At 33.9% G+C, this 16192-nt stretch overlaps 1 protein-coding gene across 1 annotated transcript; it reads left to right on the top strand.

The window, feature by feature from the left end:
* On the top strand, positions 7187-12995 carry LOC109849723. Its single transcript, XM_020419589.1, has 11 exons — positions 7187-7270; positions 7583-7681; positions 7870-7965; positions 8574-8639; positions 8739-8829; positions 9091-9158; positions 9240-9305; positions 9620-9670; positions 10864-10928; positions 12094-12205; positions 12767-12995. The coding sequence occupies exons 2-10, from the start codon at positions 7610-7612 to the stop codon at positions 12152-12154; spliced, it is 636 nt and encodes a 211-aa protein (XP_020275178.1). The 5' UTR covers positions 7187-7270; positions 7583-7609; the 3' UTR covers positions 12155-12205; positions 12767-12995.

The following is a 16192-nucleotide window of genomic DNA, read 5'->3' as shown; positions in this document are numbered from 1 at the left end:
TGTGTTATACCTTATGAAATCATGAAAGTTAGCCATCGTGAAACTTTTTGACAACGAGTTGAAGAGAATAAAAATGGTCAAAAATTATAGATTATAGCTCTTTAAATCTTGAAATTTGGGCTTCGTAAATAACTAAAAATGACCAAAAATCTTGAGTTATAGCTCATAAAATTGTGAATTTTAGCCTCTAAAAAATTATTTGCTAATTGATCAAAACAACTAAAAATGGTCAAAAGTCGTGGGTCATAGATCATGAAATCTTTAGTTTAGTCTCTGTGAAAATATTTGATGGGTTGAAACAACTAAAACAAGGGCCAAAAATCATAGGTTCTACCTTATGAAATCGCTAATCTCAACCTCCACAAAAAAAATTTCTACTGGTCGAAAAGGCTAAAATTAGCCAAAAATCAGGGATTTAACTAATGAAAATATAAATTTTGGTCTGCGTGAAATTAAACGCCAACAAGTCAAAACAATTAAAAATAGCAAAAAACCGTGGGTTAAGCTCTTGAAATTGTGAATTTTGTCCCATGCCAAATTATTTGCCAAATGGATTGAAAAGAATAAAAATAGCCAAAAATCATGGGTCATAGCTCATGAAATAATAAATTTTGATCTCTGTGAAATTATTTAACAACAGGTTGAAATGATTAAAATTGAGTAAAAATCATGTGTAATAGCTCTTGAAAATTCGTGAATTTTGTCATCCACAAAATTATTTGTCAACAAGTCAAAAAACTAAAAATGGTAAAAAAATAATGGATTATAGCTCAAGTAATCGTGTATTATAGATTTCACAAATTTATTGCTAATAGAAAAGAACTAAAAATGGCCAAAAATAGTGGGTTATAGCTCATAAAATTGTGAATTTTGGTTGTCATGGAATTCCTTGCTAATGGGTTGAAATAAACAAAAATGACCAAAAAATTATGTGCTATTGCGCATGAAATTAAGAATTTTGGCCTTTATGAAATTTTCTGACAAATGGTCTAAATGAGTAAAAATGAGAAAAATGGTGGGTTATAGCTTATAAAATTTTTAAATTTTGGTCTCTGTAAAATTATTTACCGACGGGTCGTAATGACCAAAAAATGCCAAAAATCATGGGTAATAGCTCATAACATCGTGAAGTTGACATTCATGAAATTATTTTTCAATAGGTTAAAACGACTAGAAATAGCCAAAATCATGAGTTATAGCTAATAAAATATTTAATTTTAGCCTCCGTCAAAATATTTTAAAACACGTTGAAACTAAAAAAAAGTAAAAAATCATTGATCATAGCTCATGAGATTTTGAATTTTAGTCTCCATGGAACTATTGACAATGGTTGAAACGAATGATAGTGACCAAGAATCATGGGCTATAGCTCATGAAATCATGAATTTTTATCACCGTGAGATTGTTTACTTACAAGTCGAAATGACTAGAAATAGCCGAAAATCATGGATTATAGCTCATAAAATCGAGAAGGTATTCCTCTCCAAAATTATTTGCCAATGGGTTAAGCAACTGAAAATGGCCAAAAGTCGTGGGTTGTAGATCATGATGTCTTTAATTTTAGCCTCTGTGAAAATATTTGATAATAGATCTAAATGACTAAAAATGGCTAAAAACTTTTTGTTATAATTCATTAAATCTTGAATTTTGGTCTCCGCGAAAGTATTTGTCAACCGGGACAAAATGACTAAAAATGCCAAAGCTATAGCTCATGAAGTCGTGAATTTTTGCCTCCACGAATTTACTTCAAAACTGTCAAAATGACTAAAAATAATCAAAAATCATGTGTTATAGCTCACTAAATTGTGAAAATTTCATCTTCAATATTATTTCCCTACGGGTCTAAACAATTAAAAATGGCCAAAAAATATAGGCTAAAGCTCATGAAATCATGAATTTTGGCCTCCGTAAAATTCTTTGCCAACGGTTCGAACAACTAAAAATAGCCAAAAATCGTGGGTTCTAGCTCATAGAATTATGAATTTTGACATCTGCAAAACTATTTGCCAGTTGATTGAAAAGAATAACAATGATAAAAAATCATGAGTTATAGCTCATAAAATTATAAATTTTGGTCACTGTAAAATTATTTGACAATGGGTTAAAGAGAATAAAATTGCACAAGAACCATATGTTATATAGCTCACGAAATCATGAAATTTAGGCTCTGTAAAATTATTTGCCAAGGGGTTGAAATAACTAAAAATGACCAAAAATCATGAGCTATAGCTCATGAAATTATAAATTTTGGTCTCCACAAAATTATTTACTGATGGGTTGAAATGACTAAAAATGGCCAACAGCCTTAGGTTATAAATAATGAAATCTTTAATTTAGACTCCCAAAAATATTTAACAATTGGATGAAATGACTGAAAAACGGTAAAAAAATTGAAAGTAAATAAAACATTTATTTGTCATTTTGTTGAGATTGACAAAACTTTAAAAATAATCATGGGTAATCACCTATGATAGTTTAGAATTTTTAAGTATGACAAATATTTTTATAAGAAAAAATAATGAAATAAAATGTTATATTCATTGAAAATTGTGAGTTTTGAAGGAAAAACTTAATTGACACTGGGTTAAAATGAAAAAAGAGCAATAATCATGAGTTATACTCAATGAAAATTATTAATTTTGAAGTACTCCAAATAATTTCCATTAGGTAGAAACTAATGAAAACGAAAAAAATTAAGGTTTATAGTCCATGAAAATTGTTTGAAGAAAAGAAATTGAGTTTCCATGGAGTAAAGATGGATGAAAATTGAAAAACAAAGGTAAGTTATAGCCTAACAAAATTGTAAATTTTACGTTTGCCAAATAATTTTCGTTTAATCCAAACAATAAAAATGGAAAGAATTTACAGGTTACAGTCAAATGAAAATTGTGAGTTTTGAAAAGCATAAAAAATATGAAAAAAAGTTAATTCCTTTGGGTTCAAATAAACATAAAATAAAAAAAATTTATAATTTAACAGTCCATGAAAATTATAATTTTTTGAAAAAAAACATTAAATTGCCATTTGTGTCAAGATGTAAAAAAAATAAAAAATCATTGCTAATCGCCTATGGAAATTCAGAATTTTTAAGTATACCAAATAATTTTTATTAGAAAAAAACAAAAATAGATAAAAAAATCATGAGTTATATTCAATAAAATTGCGAGTTATGAAGCACAAAATCTTAATTGTCATTGGAAAATAACAAAATTCGTGAGTTATAGTCCATGACAATTATGAATTTTGAGGTGATTCAAATAATTTCCATTAAGTGGAAACAAATGAAAGGGGATAAAAACCATGTTTTATAGTCCATCAAAATTGTGAGTTTTGAAGAAAATAATTTTAATTGATATGTAGTAAAGATGGATGAAAATTTAAAAAAAATCCTAGGTTATAGCTCATGAATATTGCAAATTTAAGTTCACCAAATAATTACCATGAAGTTGAAACAATTGATAGTGGACATAATTCTTGGGTTATAGCCTATGAAAATCGTGTATTTTAAAGAGAAAACTTAATTGCCATTAGGTCTAAATGGATGAAAATTGAAAAAATCTTGGCTTATCAATAATGAAAATGGTGATTTTAGTATACAACAAATAAGTTTCATTAGGTTAAAATAAATGAAAATGGACAACAATCATGGTTTATAGACCATGAAATTTGTGAGTTTTGAAGAATAATTTTAATTGACATTAGCTTAAAATTAGCAATAATTGAAAAAAAAATCATGGGCCCATGAAAGTTGGGAATTTTAAGCAACCAAATAATTTCTATTAGGTGGAAACAAATGAAAACAGACATAAAGATGGATTATAATCCACGAAATTTGCGAGTTTTGAAGCAAAAGAATATAATTGCCGTGGGATCCAAATGGATGAAAAACTAACAAAATCAGTAGGTTACAGCCCATAGAAAATGCAATTTTGAAGTACGCTAAATAATTTCCATTAGGTAGAAACAAGAAAAAATAAAATAAAATTATGGGTTATATAGTTCATAAAAATCACTAGTTTTGAACCAAAAAATATATAATTATCACTGGGTCCAAATGGATGAAAATAACAAAATTGTAATTGCAAATTTCAAAGGATGCCAAATAATGCTCATTAGGTCGAAACAAGAAAAAATGGATAGAAATTGTGGATTATACTCTATAAAAGCACAAGTTTTTAAGAGAAATTTTTTTGACTATTCTTAGTTCTAAACAAATAAAAATTAAAAAAAATTATTTATTATAGCCCATGAAAATTGTAAACTTTGAAGTACACCGAACATTTTTCATTTGGTTGAAACAAATAAAAAAGGATGAAAATTATTATTTATGGTCAATGAAAATTGCCAGTTTCCAAGAAAAAAATTCGCTTGCCGTTCTGTCCAGGTGGACGAAAATTGAAAAAAAATATGGGCTTATGAAAATTACAAATTATAAGTACGCCAAATAATTTCCATTAGCTCAAAAACATGAAAAACATTTATGGGTTATCGTCCATGAATCATGGCATGTTTTGAAGCAAAAAAAAAAAAAAACTAATTGTCACCGGATAAATGGATGAAAACAACCAAAGTTATAGATGCCCACGGAAATTATGAATTTTAAAATATGCCGAATAATTTCCATCAGGTCAAAACAATAAAAAAATTTCGGGGAAAAATAACCGCGAATTAAAACATTTCGGGGGAAAAAAAGATGGTGAAAAAAATTGGCGGAAAGGAAAAAACTGAGTTAATGGGCTATTTTGTAAAAAAATTCTAATACCCCCGGATGATTAATACTTGGACCGTAAATGTGAGGGGGTGGGGTAGGTGTAGTTTAGTCCCCTTCTTGAATATTAGGTAGTTCCTCCTTAAAATTGTTCGGACCAAATTAAAAAATAAACAAGGACTAAAGAGTAGCATTTATACTATTTTAAAATAATACCCTCACTCTTTAAAAAAACAAGGGAAAAATGCTTCGAGCCCCCAAAAGCTAAGGAAACGTGCTTCCCACCCCCAAGACTTGGTCAATGGGTGTTTTACCCCCAAAAATAAAGATTCTGTTCTCTGAGCCCCCAAAACACAAAACCCAAGAGATTAAAATATGTGAAGACCATAATACCCTTCTCTCTCTCTCTTTCTTTTTTATTGAAATATGATGAGGATTATTTTATTATTTTCGTTTTCTCTCTCTCTTTATCATAATGTACTAAGATGATAGTTAAAATGATTGATGATGATTATTTTATTATTTTTGTTTTTTTATTATTTTTGTTGTTTGTATTGGGAGATTGTTAAAGTTACGGGTTAATTGTTAAGGTTACGAGTTAATTGTTAATGTTACGAGTTAATTGTTAATGTTACGGGTCAATTGTTAATGTTATGAATCCTCTCTCTCTCTATCTCTATCATGATGTTACTTTGATGATATTGAAATGATTGAAGAGGATTATTATTTTATTATTTTCTTTTTTATTCTTTTCATGTTTTTAGAATATTCGTTGTTAAGGATAATGGTTGGTTGTAAAGATTATGCATTGATTGTTAAGGTTACGGGTTGGTTGTTAAGGTTACGGGTTTGTTGTGTATGTTACGGATCATGTTAAGGTTACGGGTTTAATTGTTAAGGTTACGTGTTTAATTGTTAAGGTTACGGGTTTAATTATTACGGTTACGTGTTTAATTGTTACGGTTACGGGTTTAATTGTTAATGTTACGTGTTTAATTGTTAATGTTACGTGTTAATTGTTAAGGTTACGGGTTTAATTGTTAAGGTTACGAGTTTAATTGTTAAGGTTACGGGTCAATTGTTAAGATTATGGATCCCTTCTCTCTCTCTCTCGTAACCTTAACAATTAAACCCGTAACCTTAATAATTAAACCGTAACATTAACAATTAAACTGGTAATATTAACAATTAAACCCGTAACCTTAACAATTAAACCCATAACCTTAACAATTAAACCATAACCTTAACAATTAAACCGTAACCTTAACATTTAAAACCGTAACCTTAACAATTAAAAACGTAACCGTAACAATTAAACCCGTAACCTTAACAATTAAACCCGTAACCTTAATAATTAAACCGTAACCGTAACAATTAAACCCGTAACCTTGACAATTAAACACGTAACCTTAACAATTAAACCCGTAACCTTAACAATTAAACCCGTAACTTTAACAATAAATCCGTAACCTACACAACAAACCCATAATCTTAACAACAAACCCGTAACCTTAACAATCAACCCGTAACCTTAACAAACAATGCATAACCTTTACAACCAACCATTATCCTTAACAACGAATATTCTAAAAATACAAAAAGAATAAAAAACAAAAATAATAAAATAATAATCCTCTTCAAAAATAATAAAATAATCATCATCAATCATTTTAACTATCATCTTAGTACATTATGATAAAGAGAGAGAGAAAACGAAAATAATAAAATAATCCTCATCATATTTCAATAAAAAAGAAAGAGAGAGAGAGAAGGGTATTATGGTCTTCACATATTTTAATCTCTTGGGTTTTTTTTTTTTGTTTTTGGGGCTCAAAGAATAAAATCTTTATTTTTAGGGATAAAATACCCATTAACCAAATCTTGAGGATGAGAAGCACGTTTTCTGCTTTTGAGAGCCGGAAGCATTTTTCCCAAAAAACAATGAAGTTGATAAAAGTTTGTCCTTTGTAGAGGAGAAAAATATAAACGGTAAAAAAAAAAAGGCTAGGAAAAAAAACGAGCTGGAAGCGGGGAGAGATGAAGTCGGCGGTCGCACCCGTTCTCTCCTCCTCCTCCTCGATTAATCCATCGATACCCCGATCGGTCAACAATGGTTCTTTGTTCCCTAAAAACCCCAGAACTCCCCTCGTCTCTCATCTCAGCCTCAGGCCGTCTAGAAGCTTCTCCTCCTCCGCTCCTCCCGCCATGGCCTCCCCCTCCTCTCAGGTAAAACCCTGGGGCTTGGCCTCTCGATCATCCAATTCCAGTTTCGCTCAGCCTCGCTGAGACCGATCTAGGGTTTGCAGGCCGCTGCGGGCGGGGTTAAGGGCGAATCGGACGCTTTCGAGCTGGTTCGGGCCCATCAGGTGCGAACTTGGGGGAAATCGACGATGATTTCGCTTGATTCAGGATGAATTGTTGACGTGAATCTGTTTTTTTTTTTTTTTTTTTTTTTTTTTTTTTTTTTTTTTTTGGGGGGTGGGTGCTCGACTTCCACCGGTTGATGAAGTCCGAACTTTGCTTGATCGGAGTGCTCGAGGGGTGCTCTCCACGTTTTCCCAGGTACTCGCGTTGCTGGTGCTTTTTTTCTACTAAAAAGTTTTGGATGCGGTCGTAGCAAATTATGGCCTGTTTTTTTTAAAGGCGGTGGTGGTGAGTTCTTGAGATTCTAGCTTTGATTTGATAATGTTGCAATTGTAGTTTCCGTGTGTTATGATATGAATACCATCTTTCGCTAGAGCTCGGTATAAAAAAAAAAAACCCAAAATAACACAAGGAAGTTTTGTCTCTGTTTTTAGCACTCCGCGTGCAATTTTTTTTTTCTCCCCAAGATGTCATGATCAATTAGATATTTGGCTTAATTATTGGTGACAGGAGCATGAAGGCTATCCATCTGGATCGATGGTTGATTTTGCATGTGATCGTGACGGTTCTCCAATATTAGCAGTTAGTAGTTTAGCAGTTCATTCAAAGGTATGCTTAACGAGTCGCTTCATTTAACACCCTTATACAGCTGAGGCCTTCTTTATGTTTTAATCTTGTTGAAGAGTTCAAATGTTATTTGAAATATAGTTCAGTCTCACTTCTTTCTTCTTTTTACACGTTCTCTTTGGAACAATTCGCATTATTAGCTAATTGGGAGTTTTTTTTGTCTTGAGCAGAACCTGCTGGGTAATCCGAGATGCTCTTTGCTTGTTGCGAAGGATCCCGAAGACAGAACTGATACAGCGATCACGTTATATGGAGATGCTATTTCTGTATGTAAATGTCATCTATCTCCTGGTTTCGTATACACAGAAGTTCTGGGTATCTGTTTCTACTGCGTCTGCGTATTATTCTTACTAGACTTATATATTAGTTTGTGACTATATCTAAGTAATTTGGGCTTCTTCGCATCTTAATGGAGGATGTATGTTGAGCTTAAGTGATAACTCATACAAAAACCAGCTACTCATTGCTTATGCAAGTAGTCTTGCTGATGTCGGTAATGCTACCTCTGACAGCAAGAGCTACTTTGAGTATTATTGTGGCATCATGGTTGAAATTCATTTGCGTAGTATTTATTGAGCATCTTGAATATGCATTTTTTAATTTATTCACTATTTGATTCTGAGATCAATCACATGCCTAATTTTAGAGACATCTTGATGTCATTTGTCATGCTTTCTCTCACAAACGAGCAACGGATAGTCTTTGGCTTATTATAATGCTTAGTTCTAGTTGACCTCTCTCTTTTGCAGTAAAAGTCTTATATTGGCATTTTCTTTTCTATTCATTTTATTTACTAAACTAACTGTGTACAACTGAATTCTTTTGCCCATTATCTGACACTTAGTACCTGGGACGCTTGATCTCAATATGCCAGGTTTTCGATAGTGACAGAGAGGGCATACGTACTGCATACTTGAAAAGGCATCCTCATGCTTTTTGGGTAACATTTTTCAATCTCCCACTCAATTTATTTGACCATTCTGTTTTCTGCATTTTTCTTTGCTTTATATTGACCGGAGAAAATAAATGTACAATCTAGGTTGACTTTGGTGACTTTCGTTTCCTCCGTGTCATGCCAAAATATGTACGATATGTATCAGGAGTTGCTACAGCTTTGTTGGGTTCAGGAGGTATGTAGCTTACTTGCAACTATTAGTGTACTAACTCGTTCATCGGAGCCCATTGGTGCATATTGTCCTCACAGCTTGCATCTAATAGTTTGTTCTGGTTTGTATATTTTTGAACTTTTTGTGTTTGTGTGTGTGTGTGTGTGTGTGAACTATTCTATTACTTCCATGGTGCATGCCAGTTTAAAATATGTCGGTTTGTTCTTTCTCATGGCCATTGGAATGCATATTCTCTGATTCTTGGTCATTATTTATTATCACCAGAATTCGATGCTGAAGAATATAAAGCTGCGAAAGTTGATCCGATATCTCAGTTTTCACTTCCAGTCACTGTATGAGAATGTCTGCTATTTTTTTTTCAGTGCTCTTTCTTTTTACATATTCGTTTTTTTTTAATTGATGAAATTTTGTAGTCCCACATGAACAAGGATCACGCAGAAGATACGAAGGCAATCGTGCAGCATTCTACCTCAGTGATGGTAATTTTAGTTATCTCTTAATTTGTCTACTAGTCCTAGGACTTATCTGCAGAATACCCTTTGCAGAAGTATTGCCGAAGTACTGGTTAACTTGTTGCAGATATTGCAGTTGTTCTTTTAAATGTGCCCAACTGCAAATCCATGGAATTTACACATTGATATAAAGTTAACCATAGAATGTGGTAACATCTTCATGCATAGGAGCTTCTATTTTAGCTGTTCTCTCCACTTAAAGTGACTCTTTTTCTATCCACTTAAAGTGACTCTTTTTCTATTGATGGCTTCCTAACTGATGAGTGGCAAAACATTACCAGGTGGATTATGCTTATATGTTGGACTTGGATAGTCTTGGTTTCAACGTGAAGGTGATATTATTTTTCTTTTTGTGTGATTTTTGCTTGTAAATTGTTCCGGCTGCTGGTACCCCATAAGAGTACATATGTCTCGTTTTGCATGCTGAAACTTCTTATGTATCATCATATTCATGTTGGTATGATATGTGTACTTTATACTTCCTGCCAATCCATTTACAGGATGGTAGTTTGGAATCCAAGAGAGAGTGATAAAAAATTAATTAGTGGATGTTCTAACAGTTGACAGTTTTTCCATTCAAATTGGAACACAATTTCAAATTTTAATTGTTAAGAGGGGAAGTACTGACTGACTCTTTTATACTATTGCCATCTACATTAGTATGTATGACTGCTAGATTCTTTGACATTTATGCCCATCTACTATAATACACGTGAAGATCTAATTGCTATGTAGTTCATGGTAGGCATAATTGGAGCATCGTAGAAGTAATGGTTGGTTTAAGTAGCATGCGAGTGAAAGTCATGCATGGCTTGAAGAACAACATGAGATAGATTGGTGCGATGAAATATGATGACAGGAGTAGAGAAAAAACCACCAGTGAGAAGAGAGACAAAGATACTATAATGAGGCTATTACATGGCACGAAGGAAATGTGTTGAATTGCGCGATAAGAGCGCAAATAGATAGTTATGCATATTAAAGTTATATGAACAATTATGCTACCTGACTAAACATGTAAATGCACACATGTTCCACAACTACTTCCTAGCTTTAAGCTCATGACTTTTTTTTTTGGTAAAAACTTCATATGTTTACTAGTGTAGATCGGTTTGGAGTTTGGACTACATTCCCTAGCCAAGGAAGTTGATCCATACAAATGGACTAATACACTTATCAGTAACAATTTTAAACATCAACCCCCTTGCTCTTACTGAGCAAAACCAACTGTAGCGTCTCTTTTCCTGCTTGGAGTCTAATGTCATCCAATGCTTTACGTAATTTGCACAAGAAAAGTAGATGTGCCCAAAAGAATTAAGGAACCATTTATCATAAATTTTCCACTCAATTGTCTTCTATGCTTATCATTTTTGCTCCCTATTTGATACCTCTTATTTTACGACTTATTTCTTCATGAACCTGTATTTCGCCTTTATTATTAACATTACCTCATGAATGTTGCTTTCTTATTCACTTGGGCCTTTCTATGATCTTCATATGGTTCATGTGCTTTTCTTGTACTCAGGCTGGTTATAAAGGTAGTACTATGAAGCTTCGGATTCCGTTCCCTAGACGTGCAGAGGATAGAAAGTAAGCACATTATAATCACTTTAACATGATCAAGGAAGATTTTTTTATCTTTACAGTTCCTTCTTTCTTGTATTGCTGCTCCACATCGAGAAGAATATCTTTCAGTGTCATTTTCCGATTAATTTCCATGTTTAAAGTGATAGTAGTTTTTAACTTCTTTTAGTTTTTAACTTAATTTACATGTTGCATTTTTTTAAAGAGATAGTGACAGAATAGTCCTTTTTTTTAGTCCAAACATTAAAATCACCTTCAATTTTATGAAAATGGCTATGTAGGCGTTCAACATAAAAATTCTTACCTAATGTAACTGATTATAAAAAAACAATTCCTAGTTTCAATGATAAGTCAAACAAATCGCTCTCTATAGCTATTTCACATGTAGATTCTTTTTACAGTCTGAAATGAGAATAACACTATGACCATTCCACCTTCAGAAAATAGTAATATGGCAAGTATCACAATGTTGGTGATTACATATCAAACAAAAATTTGTATGCTAATAAGAATATGTTTACTTTTTGGTGCTTCAGATCAATGCCAAAAATAATGCATCATACTATTGTTTTAGAACACGAGACCAATATTCTGTGTGATAATAAACAATACACGTTATAGTGTAGTTTCGCTGGAAATTTCTATATAGGTTTTCAGTTTAGATTATGAATGTGATGCGAAGAGAAAACTATCAGTCATTTGTTGGGTACGTGAGAAAAGTTGGCGTCAGGGGAGAATTTCTGAAGAGATTCCTGGGAAAAGATTTTCTTATAATTTGAGAAAGAGTCCAGATCCTCCTACTTCAATCAGGAGTTGGCTTAATAGTTATATAGGAGTTGTAATGGGCTTGTGCATATTAAAATATAGAGCAAAAGATAAGTATCAATTTGGTATTTACAGAAAAGGACTTATCCTTGTTTTTTGGCACTTACCTAAGACCTAGTGTATCGTCTCGTCATCCAAAAATCGTTTTTCCCCCACAATTTTTCTGGTCATTATCTCTGAGAATAATATACCATATGAATTTGATTTCTCATGCATTACTAAAACAACGGCCCAAAAATATTGTGTCATTTTCAACTGGGGGATAATCAAAATTTTAACTCATTATATCCACTATTTAATCAGAGTATCCTTTTTCAATATGGTACATAAGTTCCTTTCTTTATAGGGATGTGAAGACTCTTATTGTGGAAATGCTTCAAGCTGCCAGAACTCAAACTTTGTCCTGACGACTGATGATTGTAAAGATGACAATACGTTTCCCATGTGTATACATGCAGGTGATGTTTTATGTTCTTTTATTGCTTTTATTCGTTTTATTCCTGAGACAGCTTTTTAATTTTCAAACATTTTCTAGGTTTATGAAATAGAAAAATCAGTTGATGACATTCTTTAGCCTTTTCGTGGGTCCTGGAAGCAAGAATTTAAGGAGAATAGAGTCAATATGCTGAGAAACTTGTTCCTGCGAAACCCAGTAGCTTTCAAGATAAAATTCTAAATCATCTAGCATGCACGTGCTTCTACTCGGTAGACATTTTGTCATGTGAATGGGAGGCATGCATTACTTTTGTGAGCTAGATGATGTTTTTTCTATTTGATTCATGTTTTTTTTTTCTGACGAGCCCAAATGGTTTCGTAGAATTAGCTTTATCCTCATCACATTGTGCAATTTTCAACAAACTAGTCTAGGAAAATTTCAAGCGAACTTCAGATTTATCAGTTGCATCTCTGCCTCTTTACCCTCGTCAACTTTTCATCTGATATGTCAATTTATAGAAGCTCGCTGTACCTTCAGCTATACAAGTTTGTTGGCCTAATACCAGTTCTCATTGGCGATGCAGGTCGGGCTGGTTTTAATACCTTTTGATACACAGAGGCAGCGGGGGAAAAACTGGTAGTTGAATTACTGTATTTGAATATTTACAAGACTGGGACGGGGTTTGCTCGTGCTGCGTGCGATAATACACAGATCAAAGAAAACAGATATTTGGAGTGTAGGCTTGATTGTGCCATATTGTTGATGATGTTCAATTTAGATGCCTTCTTATATAGCTTTAGTTGGATTGTTCCGCCTTTGCTCTCGAGGCTTCGGTTAACATCCAAATAAATCATATCCTCAGTTTAAGTCCTCCTGAGGCATGCAAAAGGATTTGTTTACCCTCCTTGATGTGCCTCATCGATCATTTTCCATCCGTCGAGACTCATTGGAAGCGTGTGCGATTGCTTGAGATAACTCCAAACCAGACCGAGGCATTGGAACGATTAAGCCTCAATAATTAGTGTCACACGTTTTTATCTCTACTGGTATTATATGGGGTTTGGACACGGACATAAGGTGCTCTGTATAATACAGCATACTAATGATTCGGATCCGTTTTGTCTCGTGACCTGGTTTTAAAAAAAAAAAAAAAAAACAGTATCATCCATGTAAGAGCAAGTGCAGCAGCCTCCCAAGAATGCTCCTAAGTCCTATGTGGCAAGAAAAAACTCTCAAGACCTTCCAACAAGCTCCCAGGGAAGCTCTCAAGTTCTAGTTGGCGGTGGGGCCCACCATGGAGCTCCTAAGAGCTCCACAAATTTGTGGAGCACTTGGGAGCTCCTAAGGGGTGGGGGCCCACTAAAAAAATATTTTTTTATTAGATTTGTTGTTTTAAAAAATATTTATAAAATGTTAAGAGGTAGAAGAATAGATTTTTCAAATAATATTTATGCTCCTAGTTGGGAGTTTGTTGGAATATTTTTCCTAGTATGAAGCTCCTAAGTGGGCCTCATGTTTGAGAGCACTCCAACAAGAGCTCCCTACTAGGAGATTGCTGCACTTGCTCTAACAAAAACTATGAGCACCCAAAGTCAGTCGAGCTGCACTTCCCAGAAGAATGACAAGAAGCAGAAGGCCTTGCAGACTGAAGGGTCAACATCGCCCACTCTCTCATGCCTTCATCTTTCCTAAGCTTTAAACCCAACAATCTCTGGGAGGTCCCAATATGGCTCTTACGATCTCGGGTTTAATTTCGGGCTGGGTTATCTGGGGAAAAAAGAAATCCAACAATCCCAAATCGTTGTTGACAAGGTAGTTGAATCTCATTAATGTATTTAAAGAGCCGGATAAAATAAATAAAATAACTCCAAAGAAAGGAGCAGAATGACAACAAATGAGACATACCTGCTTCTCTCTCTCTCTCTCTCTCTCAAAAAAAAAAAAAAAAAAAAAACCCCCCCCCCTAAAGACCCCTCGCACCCCCACCTCTTACAGTAGAGAACAAGGAGTAACATTAGACTACAGTGAGTTTTACGTGAGTATACCTTTCAAGGTTACGTGTTGAGTGTGATTTGTCTTCTCATCATTCCATTAGCTGCGGTGAAGGTAGAAGAACTGTTCTTAAACTCTGACTGGTCTTGTGAGGTAAGAAGACCAGATTTAACACTTGATGAGTTAATGTTCTGGCAAACAAAATTCCAGGCGCAACATTTGATTCTTAAATACAATACGACAATTATGAGTAATAGACCCAATTTGTTATTACGATGATCTTATCAATACAACCAGAGTAAAGTTTGTGTTCCACTTAGGGGCTGTTTGGTTGGTTTCTTTTGCCCCTGATTCCCTGTCAAAACTGACAGCTTGGCAAAAGAAGCAAAACAAACAGCCCCAGAAAACAAAGATACTGACAAACTCTTTTTAAAGGCTGTCGTCATCAATTAACAAGTGAAAGTAACTTTTCTTCACAATATTAGCTCTTGGACAAATGATCATCCTAAAAATCAATGTAGTCAACAGCTAAATCTTTCAAGAGTTCTACAAGCACAACATATTATCTTTACGGGCAAGTATCAGACACCCCCTTAAAACTGAAAACCCCTCAAAATATCAGAAAGCTCCCTTTACGTAAAATGATTATCACAAAACCTCATTTTAACTTTTAGATTTTATCAGAAAAACACCCCATTAGCTGATCCTTCAATTATTTCTGAATGATTGATGCATGCCAAACACACTACAATAAAGAGGTTAATGATTGATGCATGCCAAACACACTACAATAAAGAGGTAAATTTGACACGAAAAAAAAGACTAAGGTGATGCTAAGACTGATAATCTCTTTTTATTTCATTTATCCATTTAGTTATGTAGTTAGATTTTTTTTATATCTAGGGCTCATAAAATTGCTACATATAGGTGGGCATATGGTGCACAATCTTAGCGATGGGTGAAAATATAGGGAAAAGTTTTTAAGGACCCAAAATATGGGACCAATAGGGGGGACAAGTGAGGTGTCCCCCTCCTATTGGATAATGAGTTGGCCATTATTAATGATGGCCAACTCATTATCCAATAGGAGGGGGACATCTCACTTGTCCCCTTTATTGGTCCCATATTTTGGGTCCCTGTAGCAAAGCTCAAAATATAGATAAAGGAATTCACTGTTGCTCTAATTTCTCGAATATCTCGATTCTTATGCCACATTCTAGATTCTTAAAAGCAGATAAAAAATGGATAATATTAAATATTCTCCGTACTGCTCTTGAAATGTGACGTGGTCATACTATTACAATAAATTACAGAACCAAAGATTTTGCGAGTTTTGCCAATGAAACGAACGGAGAGAATTTCTTAAAAAAAAGACCCTTAGTGAAAATTTATTAGCAAAATCTAAATTTTGAAAAAAAAACGAAGCTTTAAAATACACAAGACTATTAATACGGTGTATTTAGTGATGCTGAATTACACCCTAATAAAGTTTAATTAGCCTCGTATACTTTTTTAAGTTTAATCAGCATCTTACAGACAGCTATTATTTCAAAAACTACATTTTGCAAAATCGACATAAAATATCGATTTTGCTAATTAAATATCCACAACAGGTCGACTTTACTAATAAAATTTTAAAAACGGTCTTTTAAAAAAAAAAAAATTACAACAAACAACCATCAAGAAACTACCACTAGAATTCAACATGATCATTTAACTACGTATATGAATAGCTTGCTGTACACTGATGGATCCGATCAATCGGAGTGCGAATCGTAGTCATAGGAGTCCTCCGACGACGACGACGACGACGAAGAAGAGCTTGAAGACGCGGATCGAACGTAGTAGCGCTGATCTCCACCGACGGGGAAGCAGAAGAAAGAGAAGACGCAGAGGGCGAGGCGGCGGAGATGATGGAGGGGGAGGCAGCAGAGGAGATCGAGGACTTGATCGCCGGGGAGACGCTCGGGGTTGCAGGCGATGTGCTGGCATAGATCCGCCGACGCCACCGCCACCC

This window comes from Asparagus officinalis, chromosome 7 (assembly GCF_001876935.1).
Source record: "Asparagus officinalis chromosome 7, Aspof.V1, whole genome shotgun sequence".
NCBI lineage: Eukaryota > Viridiplantae > Streptophyta > Magnoliopsida > Asparagales > Asparagaceae > Asparagus > Asparagus officinalis.
Note: the sequence above shows the minus strand (reverse complement) of the source record. Positions and strands in the feature narration are given on the sequence as shown.